The 14,545-nt window shown below is 52.1% G+C and overlaps 2 protein-coding genes across 6 annotated transcripts in view; one reads left to right on the top strand and one right to left on the bottom strand.

Annotated features, from left to right (window-relative positions):
• Positions 1-4,930, bottom strand: part of ATP6V1E2 (ATPase H+ transporting V1 subunit E2) — a 28,555-nt gene extending 23,625 nt beyond the window's left edge. For all 5 annotated transcript variants that reach the window (XM_082427889.1, XM_082427890.1, XM_082427888.1 and 2 more), the window contains exons 1-2: positions 4,793-4,930; positions 3,860-3,935 (exon numbers count right to left, since the gene is read on the bottom strand). The gene's annotated coding sequence lies outside the window, so the exon portion shown is untranslated. The remainder of the gene's footprint in view (positions 1-3,859; positions 3,936-4,792) is intronic.
• A 487-nt stretch (positions 4,931-5,417) lies between these two features.
• The window catches only part of RHOQ (ras homolog family member Q), a gene marked incomplete at its 5' end in the record, with an annotated part of 37,410 nt that continues 28,282 nt past the window's right edge, over positions 5,418-14,545 (top strand). The window contains 2 exons of the mRNA XM_082427900.1: positions 5,418-5,559; positions 6,110-6,168. Of these exons, the coding sequence (XP_082284026.1) occupies positions 5,418-5,559; positions 6,110-6,168 (201 nt within the window). The remainder of the gene's footprint in view (positions 5,560-6,109; positions 6,169-14,545) is intronic.

Raw genomic sequence — 14,545 nt, 5'->3', positions numbered from 1 at the left:
CACCAAGCATGGATTCATGTACTGACAAACCAACTGACTGAAATTTGAAACAAATCATAGATTTGACTTCGATCCTTCTCACTTCCTTCTTCCCTTGAAATCTGCTTTTCCTAAAGTTCTTTATTTCTAGCATAGCTTGGGGAGGCCTAGAAACTTTGACTGGTGGGCAACGATCCAGATGTAATAGATATTGCTGGTTGCCTCCCCACCATATATTCCCCCCATGCCTACCGCCCGCTGTGCAGGAACCATAGAATCTAAGTGGGATTAAAATCCTGGCCTTGGGGTGGGCCCTGATAGGCCTAATCAGGATAGTCCCAATCCCTTGTCACAGTGATGGTTTCAGGGATGGCCAGTAGCCCAGGCCTAAGGCAACGAGCATCTGACATTCTGCTGGCCACCATGATGAACTCAGCTAATCTGATCAGAGGAAGTCCAAGACTTATGTGTAATCAGTGAGTCAAGAGAAGCTCTTTCTCCTCCTGGGCAGTGTGGTGTACAGGTGGTAATGCCTGGACCTGGCACAACCATTTTGTTTTCAAGAGAGAAAGCAACCTAAGTAGGAAGTTGGCCCAAAGAGTAGAGAAAAACTGAGAGAAGTACAGAAAAAAATAGAACCAGAGTTTTGATCAAGCCATGCCCAAAGCTTGAGCTACTTCTGTATGCTTCAGTCAAAGAAGTCCATATACTCCCTTTGCTGTTGAAGCCAGTTTGGGTTGACTTTCCTACTACTTGCAACCCAAAGCATCATGACACCAAATGATCCACTGGAATCCAGTTTTCCATTTTGGGGGTAAATGTGAGGGAACACAAACAAAATGACAGACACTTAATGTCCTTCTGGAGATCTACTCTCAGCTTGATTGAGGCAGTTGGTCTCATAGTTAGGCACCAAGAGGAGACGGGAAAGTTTTTAAAAGTAAGGAAGACGGGCTTCCCTGGCGGCACAGTGGTTGAGAATCTGCCTGCCAATGCAGGGGACACGGGTTCGAGACCTGGTCTGGGAGGATCCCACATGCCGCGGAGCAACTAGACCCGTGAGCCACAACTACTGAGCCTGCGCGTCTGGAGCCTGTGCCCCGCAACAAGAGAGGCCACGACAGTGAGAGGCCCGCGCACCGCGATGAGGAGTGGCGCCCGCTCTCTGCAACTAGAGAGAGCCCTCGCACAGAAACGGAGACCCAACACAGCCAAAAATAATAATTAATTAATTAATTAATTAATTAAAAAAAAAAAGTAAGGAAGAAAACTAAAATAAGGAGGATAAAAACAGAGGAGATTACAAAGGAATAGAGAGAAGGAATACATCAATGGAATCATACGTCAATGGATAACGCCTCAGAGTTATCCCAGCCCTTCCCCATGCTGTGTTACCAAGACCTGTGGACTTGGTCATCTAAATATCCTGCTAGGGACTTCCCTGGTGGTGCAGTGGCTAAGAATCCACCTGCCAGTGCAGGGGACACGGGTTCGAGCCCTGGTCCGGGAAGATCTCACATGCCACGGAGCAACTAAGCCTGTGTGCCACAACTACTGAGCCTGCGCTCTACAGCCTGTGAGCCACAACTACTGAGCCCACGTGCCACAACTACTGAAGCCCACGTGCCACAACTACTGAAGCCCACGTGCCTAGAGCCCATGCTGCACAACAAAAGAAGCCACTGCAATGAGAAGCCCGCACACCACAACGAAGAGTAGCTCCCGCTCACCACAACTAGAGAAAGCCCACGCACAGCAACAAAGACCCAATGCAGCCAAAAATTAATTAATTAAAATATCCTGCTACTCATGGCCTCCTCTTCATTTTCACAGCCATGCCTGGTTCAGACCTTCGTGACCTCTCTCACTTTCTCTGCCTTCACTCTCGTCCCCTCTAAATCCATGTTCTAACACCACTCCCAGAATGATCTTCTCAAAAGACAGCTCTAAACTTGTGATTTCCTACTGAAAAACTTTTAATGCCTCCTTCATGTGGAACATGGGAAGTAGCATGAGCTCAGAAGACTGATCATTTTGAAAGCTAGCTATGCCACTTACCAGCTACAAGACTTTGGGCAAATTTCTGAATTTCTCTGCACATCACCTATCTCAACTGTAGTGATAATACTAACATAGCGAAGATTCCTTTGGTTACCAGTGACAGAAAACCAACCCACACCCACTAGGCAAAAAGGGAGGGGGGACTTGTTAAATCAAGTGACTAACTGAAGACCAGTAGTACAACAGGGTCCCAGGGATAACCAGAAATAGGAACTCACAAATATCCTGTGAGTCCCTTCCATTCTTCAAGGTTCTGGTGGAGCCCTGCATGCCCGGGTGCATGCCCTTAACGTGGCTTCCAGAGGCCCATGGCCTGGCAGCATCACACAGTTCTCAATTACATACAAATCAGTTCCCCTGCACCACTAATCCTGCGCTCTGTCCACCTACATGGCTCACCATTCCCAAGAAGTTGTGTGCTGTTCCTTCTTGCTGGGGGGCAGGGCTGTCTTTCCCAGGCATTCTTATCTTACTCCTATTGGCCTCTTAAACCCCAAGCCAATGACACCCTTCTGCAAATCCTTCCTCAGCACATGTAGAGCTAGGTACTAACAGCCTCCCTGCACTTCCCGAAGACTGTTCTTTATCCTCTACCACAGCACTGACCACATTATATAGTAATTATTTGTTGAGATCTGTTTGGTCCTTCCAGCTAACCCATCATTGGGCTGACCTGGGCATCCAGGATAATTCTCCCGTCTCCCTCCTACTCTACATTCAACTGGTGGAATCAGTCCAGAGCTCAAAGTACTCCTGGCAGTCAGTCTTGGCTTTTCTATGTGCCAAAGGGATGAGGTCACCATCATCAATGAAGTCACCACTGCATGATTCATCTGACATCAGTTCCGCACTTGGAGTGTTCTGATATTCCCAGAGCTTCTCCCAAAGCATCCAGAACCTGGAGTCCCTTCCATTTTTCAAGGTTCTAGAGCTAATCCTCCAGCTCTCTGGATCCCAGGTAAATATCTGCCTCACTGAAAAGCAGCATGAGAACTGAGAGGCTGGAGTCCTCAGTGGGGGAAGCCTCCATCCTCCAGTCCTGGGACAGACCTCATTATCCCTCAAAAAGGCCGTCCCCATGTCTCTAGCAACTGCTTCTCCCCTGGCCCAAAGCTTTTACCAGGATCTCTCAGGACACATTGTGAAGAGCCCTAGCGTTCTCAAAGGTGAGCCCTGATCTCACCCTTATGGATGAGTTCACATTTATAGATGAGAAAGCTGAGGTCCCGAGAACAGAAGTGGCATGCTCAAGGTCACACTGCTAAGTACTGTCAGAGCCAGAACCAAATGCCCTCTCTAGGCTGAGTGCATCCGGTAGCTCCTTAACCTCTCCTGATAGACCCTCCTTTCAGAATTCCAGTCCCAGCAAATGCTGTCTGAAGAAGCAGTCCTGTAGGCAAAGGGGGCAAGTCCTCCTTTCTTCCCCTGTAGAAGGAAGTGGCAGAGACTAGTCTTGAACCAAGATCTGACTTCAAGGCACTGAACTGCCTTCCTTAACCTGTCATTCAGTACATAAAAAATATCTTCCAGATTCACTGCATAACCTAAAGCAGCTGGCAATGTAAATACCCACACTCAGACACAAATGGAGGGGTCTGGTGAGACGTCCAGTGGGACTCCACAAGGAACTTCCAAGAATCCAGGAAGTCTTGCAGGACAGTGGAAATCAGATTTGGGGTTTGAGAGTTGAGGCCTGGGAAGTGTGGCGTGAGGACATAACTGAGCATTTCCCAAAGTGTGTTCCAAGTCCTTGAATGCTGGAATTAGCTGGAAGCCTTTGAGATAACCACTTCACCTCTCTGCGTCTCAATTTGCTTACCTACAACCTCAGGGAGATCTAAGGGAGGTGGTCCAGTTGACCTCTGCGGTGCCTCTCAACACAGCATTTTCTGATCCTGTGAATTGACGAAAGGAAGCGATTTATCTCCTGTCAGCAAGGGGAGGGAGGGTGTGGTGTCAACGTGCAGAGTATCCTCTGCCCCCCCCTCCCCCAGGGCCTAAAGTTAGAACCAGCACTGTTGGCGGGTGAACGCGACCTGGCCTGACGGGCGTTTCCAAGCATCGCCCAGGCAGGAGGGCAGGGGTTGTTGCCTGGATCACAGGCCACGTCTCAGAGCTCTAGAGTGTATCACTCCTCAGGGATCACAACCTAACACCTTCGAGGGACACTGGGACTGTAAAGGGGCCTCAGAGAATGTCGCCTCTAGGGGGAGCACAGGTACACCCGCCGCATCCAGAGTCGCAGAGTCTCCTTTTTTTGGCTGGTGCCGGGGTGCGTCAGTGGTTCAAGATGCTGTAACTCCCTTAGACACCAGTTTCGTAGTAAATGACTCAAGCTCTGCCGTGAACAGCATGGGGTGGTGGGGATGGTGGGAGGCGGGACGGAGCAGTAAGCCAGGAGTCCCTACTTTCCAGCTCAGGGACCACCGCCACCCCTCCCCCATCACCCCGTGCGCCTTAAAAAAAAATTTTTTTTTTAACTCTCTTGCCCTTTCTTCCTTCCCGATTTCTAGTTCTGTTGTGCACTTAGAGGCCGACAGAATGGATACTGCCTTCCGGGTGGAGTTTAAATATACGTGAATAATTTTTCATGACTATTGCGTCATAAGAGTCGTCGCGGTTCCCCAAGAGGCCTCCACGTCTTCTCCCAGCATCGGAGCCTGTGGACGCTTCTGGGCGCTGCGCGCACTTTCGCGAGGAGCCCTCGGCTCCTCGCGAGCGCTGGTCGCTCGGCCCCCTCCCCCAGTCTCACCTTCCTCCCCGTCGCTCCTCCTCGGCTCCTCCTCCTCGCCCCCTCCCCACAGCCCTCGCGGGGAGTCAAGCTAGGGTGAGCCGGCAGGGCCGAGTGGCGGCCGCGGGCGGGGCGTGGGGCGCGGGAGCCGGCAGGCGGGCGTGCGGGCGGGGGCGCAGAGCCGGCAGCCCGCAATCCGGGGAGTCGCCTGGGCCCGCCCTCCTCCGGGGCCGAGCGGGGAGGGGGCCCGGGCCGGCGCTGGGCGGGGAGAGCCGCCTGGCCCCTCCCCTCCGCCGCCCTCCCCAAAGTTGCCGTCTCCCCCGGGGCTGGCCAGTCTTATGATCCAGCGGATCCTCTTGGGGAGGCCGGGCCGGGGAGAGGGCGCGGGCGCCGAGCGGCTGGGGCAGCGGGCGGGCGCGGCGACCGGGGCCCGGGCGGGGATCCGGGCAGCGACCGAGGCGGCGGCAGCGCCCCGGGCCCGCCGCCCCCTCCCCTCGGGCGGGGGGAGCCGCTGCATGGGGCCGGGGGGTCGGCCCTGCTGCACTGAGCGGCGGCGGCGGCGGACCCCCCAGGCGGGCTGGGGCTGAGCCCGGGGCCGGGGCGGGGGCTCCGGGGGGACCATGCCCGGAGGCCGGCCGGCCGCAGCATGGCTCACGGGCCCGGCGCGCTGATGCTCAAGTGCGTGGTGGTCGGCGACGGGGCGGTGGGCAAGACGTGCCTACTCATGAGCTATGCCAACGACGCCTTCCCGGAGGAGTACGTGCCCACCGTCTTCGACCACTACGCAGGTAAGCCTCGGAAGTGCTGACTAAGGGGCCGCTCCCCGGGCCGGGAACTTTGGAGCAACTTTGGCTGAGCCCCCTCACCGCCTCCCCTGCGCGCGCTCCCCACCCCTCCCCCGCCGCGCCCTCCGCCGGGCGCCCGGCCCCACCCCCAGGCTTTCCCTCTGGCAGCCCCTAGCCTGCCGGACTCAGCCCTCTTCCCACCCCCAACTCCGGTGCCCCGTCCTGGCGCCCCGCATTTCCCATCCCCCTCGGCGCCCGGGGCCGACCTCCTTGACCTTCCTACAGCCGCCTACCCTATTGCCCCAATCCCCGAGGGGGAAACGTGGCTACGGGACTTGGGAGAAAGGAGTGGGCAGCTGGGGGCCACATCGTCCCGGCCTCACGCCACTTCACAGTGAGCCGGGCACAAGGGAAAACGGGTGGCATCTTCCTGGGAGCTCCCGCTTGCCTCCAGCTGGGTTAGGAGGGAAGGGTCCTGGTGGGGAACGAAACTGCCCCAGAGCCTAGATGATTGTGAGCTTCTCTCCCCGCCCCCACTTCTCTGCCCTTGCAGTCAGCGTCACCGTAGGGGGCAAGCAGTACCTCCTGGGACTCTATGACACAGCCGGACAGGTGAGTGTCTTGGCCCCTGGCCGCACCCCCCGCCCTTTCCCCAATTCAGGGTGTCTATGAAGGGCCTTTGGAAACTGACGTGTCTAGGAGGGAGGGTGTGTCTGCAAGGGTCCCTCTGGATCAAGTATTTCTTTTTTCAAGTCACATTAGGAAAAGGAAAAAAAAAAAACCTCAGCAACAAACCCAGACCAGCCTACCCCATGTGAACCCCTGGGCTGAAAGTTTCTGCCTGTGTGTGCCTTCTGTCTGGTGCCTGGTGTGTGGGTCCCAACTCCTGTTGCAAAGTGGCAGTGGCCAATCCTGAAGCGCTCTTATTTTTAGTTGCAGATGACCAGGTCTCCCCTCACAGCCTTTGTCTGGTCCCTCATTGGTGAGTGGTCTGCCTGCCCGAGGAGCCTGATTGGTGGGAAATGGCATCATCTAATATGATGGGAAGGCATTTGGTCCTGGTTATGTTTATTACAACATCATTGCACTCTGGGACTCAAGTCCCTGAAAACGTAATTTGTGGTATTACCAGAGGACCACAGGGAAAAAAGAAAAGAAACAACAACCATCCAGCCACTCCCAGGGGCAGGGAGGGGAAGGAGGGGTTAGGAGTTCAGTGTGAATCTTGGAGGAAGAGCTTTTTTTTGTTGTTCCCTAGGAAGGCCAGGTGACTTTGTCTGGGTTTTCTTTGGTAGAGATTACTGTGCAGAAAGAAAATGCACCCTCCGACCATTATTTGCAAATTAGAGGTGGCTTCTGAAGGATTAAGGTCTCCTCTCTTTCTCTGTCCCAGCTCCACCCTCTTCCCAAGCCCACTTTTGCTGTGGGCCTAAGATGATTTGTTTGATGAAGTTTTGCAAAATCCAGCCCTGTGATTAGACCTGAAAATTTGGGTGGAAGTTTCCACGTGTCATCCAGACTTGAGTCCTTGAGAACATATGAGCGGCTGAGGGCCTTGGAGAGTGTCTTTAGGGGATGTCCAGTAGTACAGTTTCCTCATCTGTAAGACGGGGTTTAAAAAATTCAGACCATTCCCCTCGGCATATATTATATGCTGGATGCTTAGCACTGAGTCTGGCACACACTAGGCACACATTAGGTCAATAAAGAGGAGCTTTTCTTTGTAGCCCTTGTAGATTTGGATTTCAGAATTCTGGTACCAGGTTAGATTCCGAAGAATGTCTTGTTGGGGGACACCTCGATGTGGCCTCTGGTTTCTATACTGTGAAGTTAGAGGAGCCTCAGAGAATAGAGAAACCACTGGCAGAGCGCTAGGCACCAGGTGCCTGAGGCCGCCCACTTTCACCAAACTGAACCAGGTTAGTACAACGAGTTCTTAGCTTTCCAGGGCCCCTTTTCATTACCTGCCTTGTAGTTAACTCCTTCTATCATTACCAGACGGTATGGAGGGCAAGAGGCAGAACCCATTCAATCAAATAAGACCAACTTTTAAGCAGTACAGCTGGTAAACAGCAGGTTGAAATTGTTGTTTGAAAGGACAGAGGTTAAGAATCGTCTCTAATTTTAACTTCTCTCACTACTGCCTCTTCCTTTTTCTTTGTTACTTGTCACCGTGGCCATCTTTTGACCACGAGCCCTATTCAACAGGACGTGTGTATGTCAGAGCTGTTCTGTGCACATTCAAATCTGGCTAATATCTACTGATTTCCTTCTACATATCAGGCCTGGGGCAGCCACATGCAAATATTATTTTATTTTCTCCACTAAACAACCCCATGAGATAGGTGATCCTCCATCTTTGCAGTTGAGGAAACTAGGCTCAGAGAAGCTAGGTTGCTGATCTAAAGTCACAGCTACGGAGGGGTGTTGCTGGGACTAGGACATGGGTCTGAATCTGCCATAGTTTGAGGCAGTTATATACAGAGGAAGTCATGGGAGGTGCTGAGGTGCCACCTGGGTTGATTGGGTTGCTTGTGTCTCTGTAGACAAGGTCCTTGGAATTTTCACAGTCATTCTCTGAGTGAGGGTTGTATGCCACCCCTGCAGAGGAGAAAACCCAGGTCCAAAGAGTCAAGTGCTGTTTTCAGTGGAGATTGTAAGCTATCTTCCAAGTGGGATCAACCTATTAGTGAGAGTCAGATATTACTGTTTTTACCCAATGGTGGATCACCTACTCTATTGGCCAAGAGGTGTGTTAGGCCCCCTTGGTGTTTCTCCCAGCGTCTAAGACTTTTCTTAGCAATAATTCACCTTTCAGCATCCAAGTGTTTATGACTAATAAGCAATCTTAGCAACGTAATCATCAATGAGATTAAATGAGTGCCCACTTTGTACCTAGCACTGCGCTAAGCACCAGGGGGGTACAAAAGAATAAATTTAAGATAGAGATCTGCCACGTCTGAGGACAGCATAGGTGGAAGTGTCTGAACTAGATGCAATGTGTGATATGTAGGAGATTCCTGCGTTGTACTTGGTCGTTAAGACCTCGTGCCTCTATGAATTGGTATCCGATTAATCTTACAATAATAATAATGATAAAGAAGCACATTCACATGCATATACATATAGAGAGAAATTTTCAAGTCTGATGGGCAGCAGAGGAAAGCCCATGCGCTTTGGAACCAAATAAGCTTGGGCCCAGGTCTCCACCTTGCTGTACTGGTCCTGTGATTCTAGCTATATTATTAACCTTCTCTGTGATCTAGTAAAAATGTGGTTAATTAGAATCTGCACTGCAGTGTTATAGGTCGGCTTAAATTGTTTAATGTATATAAAAACAGCTGACACTGTTCTTCTTTCATAATAGTAGATGTGTAATAAATATTACGAGAAACTATTGTGCTCCACTGTGGGCAGTTTTATGGGGGGAAGAGGTCACACGTGGAAGAGGACAGTGTATTATACTTGGAGTTGATAGAAATTCTACTAGGATGCCAGATCCTAGAGCCTTTTTAGTGGAGGTATGACGCTAGCTTTGTACTTCGTAATTGCCACGGTCCCCATCACTGGACCCATGGACATGGTCAAGTGCTCCCTGCTCTAAATGCCCTGTTGTGTCAGATGGTTTCCTTTCTTGATCAGAACCTGCATCCCCAGTGATGTAAGAGAAACTCTCAGAAAAATGAAAAGTTCAGCGTAGAACTTGAGAACCAAGTGGGGTATGTAGGTTTCAGTCGATTCTACTTTGGGAGGTAAGATGGAATGAGGGAGAAGCTCACAGCACTTTAAAAAGTTCACTCATGCACTTGGGCTTTCACTGTATTTGAACAACAGCACATCTCCCTTGGGTTGGAACTCCTAGTCTGTGTGCTTACTCTTGGGTCCCCTCTTTGACCCCAGTTGAGTTCAAAGCCATAGGTAACAATGGCCCAATTTAAATATTAAAGAACATACTAGGGAACTTCAAGAGATGACTGTAGTAGATAACCTCTTGCCTTCCGGAGCAGGCTGCTTCCCCCTTAACCTCCGCTGCTATTGACAGAGAGAGAGAGAATATATAGTGAATGTGAATGTGTCGGGCATCACGTTCTGAGTCCCATCACGTTCTCTGCCTGGGCACATCCCTCCACACCCCTGACACACTAGCATTAGGCCAAAGGGAAGCCCCCCCTCTCTTGGCCAAGCCCCTGGTGGCCCAGGAGCAGCCCGACATTTTACTGCCAAGCATTTCAGAGTGGAAGTTGAAGGCGCTCCTTCCTCCTCCCTGTGGCCTCCTGGAGGGGTCCGGCTTCCGGTCTGGGCCTCTGCAGCGCTTCTGTTTTCTTGCCTGGCTTTCAGGGCTTCAGGGTCGGCTCTGCAGCAGCCCCAGTGTCTGCTCAGGGAGGTGCTGGAGGGGTGAGATTTTCCCTCCTGACTCTGCACTGTTTGGAGCTCAGGGGAAGTGGGAAGAGCTCTGGCTCTGGCAGACGAGCCAGTGGGAGCTGCCTGGCAAACTGCTCTCGAGGTGCGGGCTCCAGGCTGATCTCTTAATCCTTGGCAGGAAGGCAGAACTTGATACCCTGAAGAGGGAAGGACGGACGCCCAGTATTCCCAGGTCCCGGAATACCCACACTCAGGAGGGTGTGTTGGGGGTGAGTTTGGGTTCCCTAGAGTTCCAGATTTAGCCACTGCCTCAGTGTGTACAAGTCCATATGTGTGCTTTTGGGTGTGCTGTTGCTATATCTGTTAACTTAAACACACACAAGTTCAAGGATGCATATAAGAGAGCTATAAATACCTTAACTCAGGTGTCCCCTGGGGTTGGTTCAGGGACAAGCGAGGTCTGTTTCTTACTTGACATAGCCCAGCAGCTGTGGCTGCCTTGCAGGCCCTCTGGGTGCCCAGGGAAGCACTTCCCCTCCAGAAGGGTATCTCCAGGGAGGCAGCCTGGGAATGCCCTGCCTTCTGGAATGTCCTGCAGCACCCAAGGGCCTAGTTTAACAGGAGGGGGGAGGGGTAAGCCCAGGGTATTGCCACTCATAGAACGCCTCCCACCTTCAGGCAGGCATCCTCACAAAACCTTCCGAGGTAGACTCTTCCCAGGTGTGGAAATTGAGAGTGAGTGGGCTTATGAGAACCAGACCAAGATGTGATTAGGAAAAAGGTTTTCCGTACTTTGGAGGGGCCTGCAGGGAGCATCAGTAGGGCTCAGGAAGTACCCACTCACATCACCCAGGCTCCAGGTCCCTGCAGCCCGACACTGCATCCCTGAGGGGCCCCGGGAGCAGAGTTTGGGAGGAGCCGCAGGGTTCCTTCCAGACATCAGCTCTAACAGGTGAGATGCTGGCACTGAGCATCCTGGTTTCCCTTAGTAACCTACTGTAGATTTGTCATCTGTGCATTTTGCTAACCTTTTTAGAAGCTATTTATATTTCCAGTCTGCACTGCATCATAGGGAATGCTGGTTTCCTCCTCCGCGTGGGGAAGGTGGATGGCCTTTCTTGGCTTCATAGCCTTTGCAGTGGCCGAATGCCCTGTGTCCCCCCTCTTGGCACTCTGATGTGGGTTTGGGATGTGATCCTCTGATCCATCCGGCTTCACTTCTCTCATGATTCTCTTGAGGTTTGGTGACATTTACGCTCTGGGAACCAAAGCTTACCAGCAGGTGTATCAGGAATGGTGTTATAGGTGCGCCCAGATGCCATCCGCTCAGCTCGGGAGTGGGGGGTGGGCAGTGTATAGCTTCCAGGGGGCTGAGCATATATGGTCATTTTTATGTGTGCCAGGATGTGAAAAAGGTGGGAAGCATTGCTTTAAAGCTCATGGGTTAGAGGCCTTATGGAGAACTGGGTGTTTGTGGTTTTGTTGTGGAATTTGGGGTTTCAAGAGATGAGCCCTAATGGTATTAAAACAAAACAAAAACAAAGCCGTTCTCCATGGGGCTATCGGTTTCTAGCAATGACACGTGTTGGCAGCAGCTGGTACTACCAAGAGGCCTCAGGTACAGAATAGCAATATGCAAGGAGGAGGAAAGAGAGGCTGTTACAAAGAAACTAAGCCCAAGACCACACATGTCTTTAAAATTCGGGCGCCTCAGCTGAATTTCCTTTCACTCAGAGGGCTTGGTTTTGCCCTAATTTGGTGTGTTTGGGTCAAGGAGCGGCTTTCCTTGCCCTCAGCAGTTTGCTGTTCCTCTTTTAGTTTCTGGCAGGCAGCTGCTTTGCACGAGGAAGAGAGGGGAGACCCAGCCAGGGAGGCTGCGCGGGGCGGCAGGATGGCCATGGCGGGTCATCGGAGCCCTTCCTGGCCACCCAGCTGTCCGAGGACAGTTCTTCCAGATCCACTGCCTGCTGGATTGGCTCGATTCTCTCTAAGCTCCATGAGGAGGTGACCGTGTCTCTTTTTCTCCACCGTGTTTTCAGCACGTAGCCCAGTGCCTGGTGCGTGGTAGGTCTACAATGACTGTTTCTTAAATTGAGTTGATTTGCATTTGGCTGTCAACTCATTTCTGCTAAAAGGTTAACCACAGACTAGGGTTATTGCTGTTAAGTAAGAGCTTCTGGCACAACCCCTTTCTTGGAAAAAAGCTTTGTTAATTTAGTAGAAGTCTCTAAGTTTCGAAGGAGTGACAGGCATGGAGGTGAGCAGCAGGCCAGGTGCTATCCCCCGACCCAAAACCTGGGGGCTTTCAGTGGTCCCCAGTGGCCCCGTCCCCCAGTGCTGTCTCTCAGGTGCAGGCCCCCACGTCTTTCCTGAGACCTCTCACTCTCAGATGCCCTGAGGAGGAGGCAGCTTGGCAGTGACAGTGTGGGTTCTGGATTCTCTGGAACATTTTTGAATCCTGCTCCTCTCTGTAGCTGTGAGACCATCAGGCAGCCAACTTCTTCCCTCCCTGTGGACGGGGGAGATGATGGCCACCTTGCAGGGTTGCCGTCAGGGTTAGTTAGAGATGATGTCTAGTTGTCCCAGATGGCCTCACGCTCAGTCAGGGGTGATGGTCCCGGCCGGCTTTGGGGACTCTACCCCAGTTCAGTTCAGCTGGTGTTGATTCAGTGCCTCCTCTGTGTTGCAACGTCCTGTGGGAGAAGAAAGGGGGAATCAGATGGCAGAAAGCAACGGGGAACACTCCTCATGTGAAAGTGAGTGGTACACCATCCCAGTTGAGAAGAGGTAGTAGGGATAAGCTCTGGAAGGCTGTAGGCTTGCAGGAAGAGATGGGAGGCAGCACAATAGACTGGTTACCACTGTGGGCCCCCACATTGGACTGCCAGGGTCTACTTTCCAGCAAGGGGCTTGACCTCTCAAAACCTCAGTTTCCTCATCTGTAAAATGGGGATTATAAAATCAAATCAGAGTTTCCCAGCTCCCAGGTAAGGGATTTTTCTTAGCCTCAAGGCGGCTGGGTGGGGCCTGGGATGGACAGCCCTGGGCTCAGGTTGTCCCTTCCAGCTTGAGCCGTCTAACCTCAGTCACTTAGCCCATGGCCCCTCTACCCCACCCACTGTGTGCTGAACGCATACCTCTCTTCTCTGTCCCAGCGAGTGAAAGCTTGGGAACCATTGGGCTAAATGAGGTCACGCAGGCAGAGGGGCACGGAGAACGGATATTCTGGGTGGAGAGGAACAGCATGGGGAGCACAGGCACGGGGTGTCCCAAATGTGTCTTTCTATGGTGCCTCGGATCCCTGCTGTCAGTGTCAACGTGTGGAGTAGGGATGAGAACTAAATTATGGAGTTTTTCACCCAGTAACTGACAACTTAGTAATTCGAGAGATATTAATCTGGTGCTGTGTTGCTTGTTGATTTTAATAGAAAGAACAGAACATGGGGGAAGGGGCCTCTATTATTGTTGCTGTTTCTTTTCAAGTGACTGGTGGGAGTAGAGGCCCAGCCGCCTCTTTCCTGATGCCCACACTCGCCAGCCCTTCCCAGACTCAGGGAAGACTCTGGGGTTTAATAATGACACTCTTGTCATTGAGTGGCACTTTTACAGGGTGTGAAGCACGTTGCACATGGTGCTCTGTGAGGCTTCTCACCTGCTCTGAGTAAAGGAAGCAGGTCGTGGTTGCCTCCTTTGCAGGTTCAGAGAGGTTAAGTGACTTGTTCAGACCACACAGCTGGTGAAAGGCAACACCAAGATTGCAGGCCAGACTGCCCAACTCCAAGACCTGGGTTCTCTGTGTTAAACCCCTCACACGAATCAGCTTGATGGTGTTATATGTCTCCTTTACATCACGTATATTCTGTTGCTGACGATTTCATTAAAAAGTACATTCTGGGCACATTGCTTTTCTGGACAGAAGAGTTGGTGGAATGGTGTCTATAGATGGGACACTAGGGGCTGCTGCTGAAATGGCTCCTTAAAGATACCTCCACCCCACCGCCACCCTGGGAGATTAAGGGTGCTTTGTCCATTTGTTCATTAACCTCCATTGTTGCTGAAAAAGAGGACTTCCCCTGCGTGGTGCAGGTAGCTGCGTTGCCAATGAGGCTGTGGAAGAAACTTCATGCTGGTGCAGGTGTCACCTGTTCCCAGGAAGGAGCTCTGCGCCCCTTTGCATTGTCACCCCTGCTCCGCCTGCCAGCCCTGACTTGACATGAACTTGCTGTGCGGGGGCTGCCAGGCAGATGTCTTTTCCACCCCATAGGGGCTGCCCCAGGCTTTTCTTTTCTCCCTTTAAGAGTTTCCTTATTAAGGTAAAAACTGCCATTTTCAACCTGTTTGTCCCTCTTCCAACGGGATATGCCCTGAATATGCACCCAAAGACTTCCTCTGCCACCCACTCCTCATTTTGCCTGCCTTCCTGAGCATCCTGTTGACACCACCTCCGCATGGGCTCCCACATCCCACGTCCCACAGCCTGGGCTGCGTCCCGCCGCTGTGACTGCCAGGACTAGATGAAAACACTCATTCAGTCAGTCAGCAAACATTCCTTGAGCACCAAATCTGGGCCTGTACCTGTGCAAGGGGCGGGGCTTATGAGACAGATCGGGCCCAGGCCCTGCCCCCA

The sequence above is a fragment of the Balaenoptera physalus genome, assembly GCF_965194825.1.
Source record: "Balaenoptera physalus genome assembly, chromosome: 15".
Classification (NCBI taxonomy): domain Eukaryota; kingdom Metazoa; phylum Chordata; class Mammalia; order Artiodactyla; family Balaenopteridae; genus Balaenoptera; species Balaenoptera physalus.
This window is presented reverse-complemented; position numbering and strand designations above follow the sequence as displayed.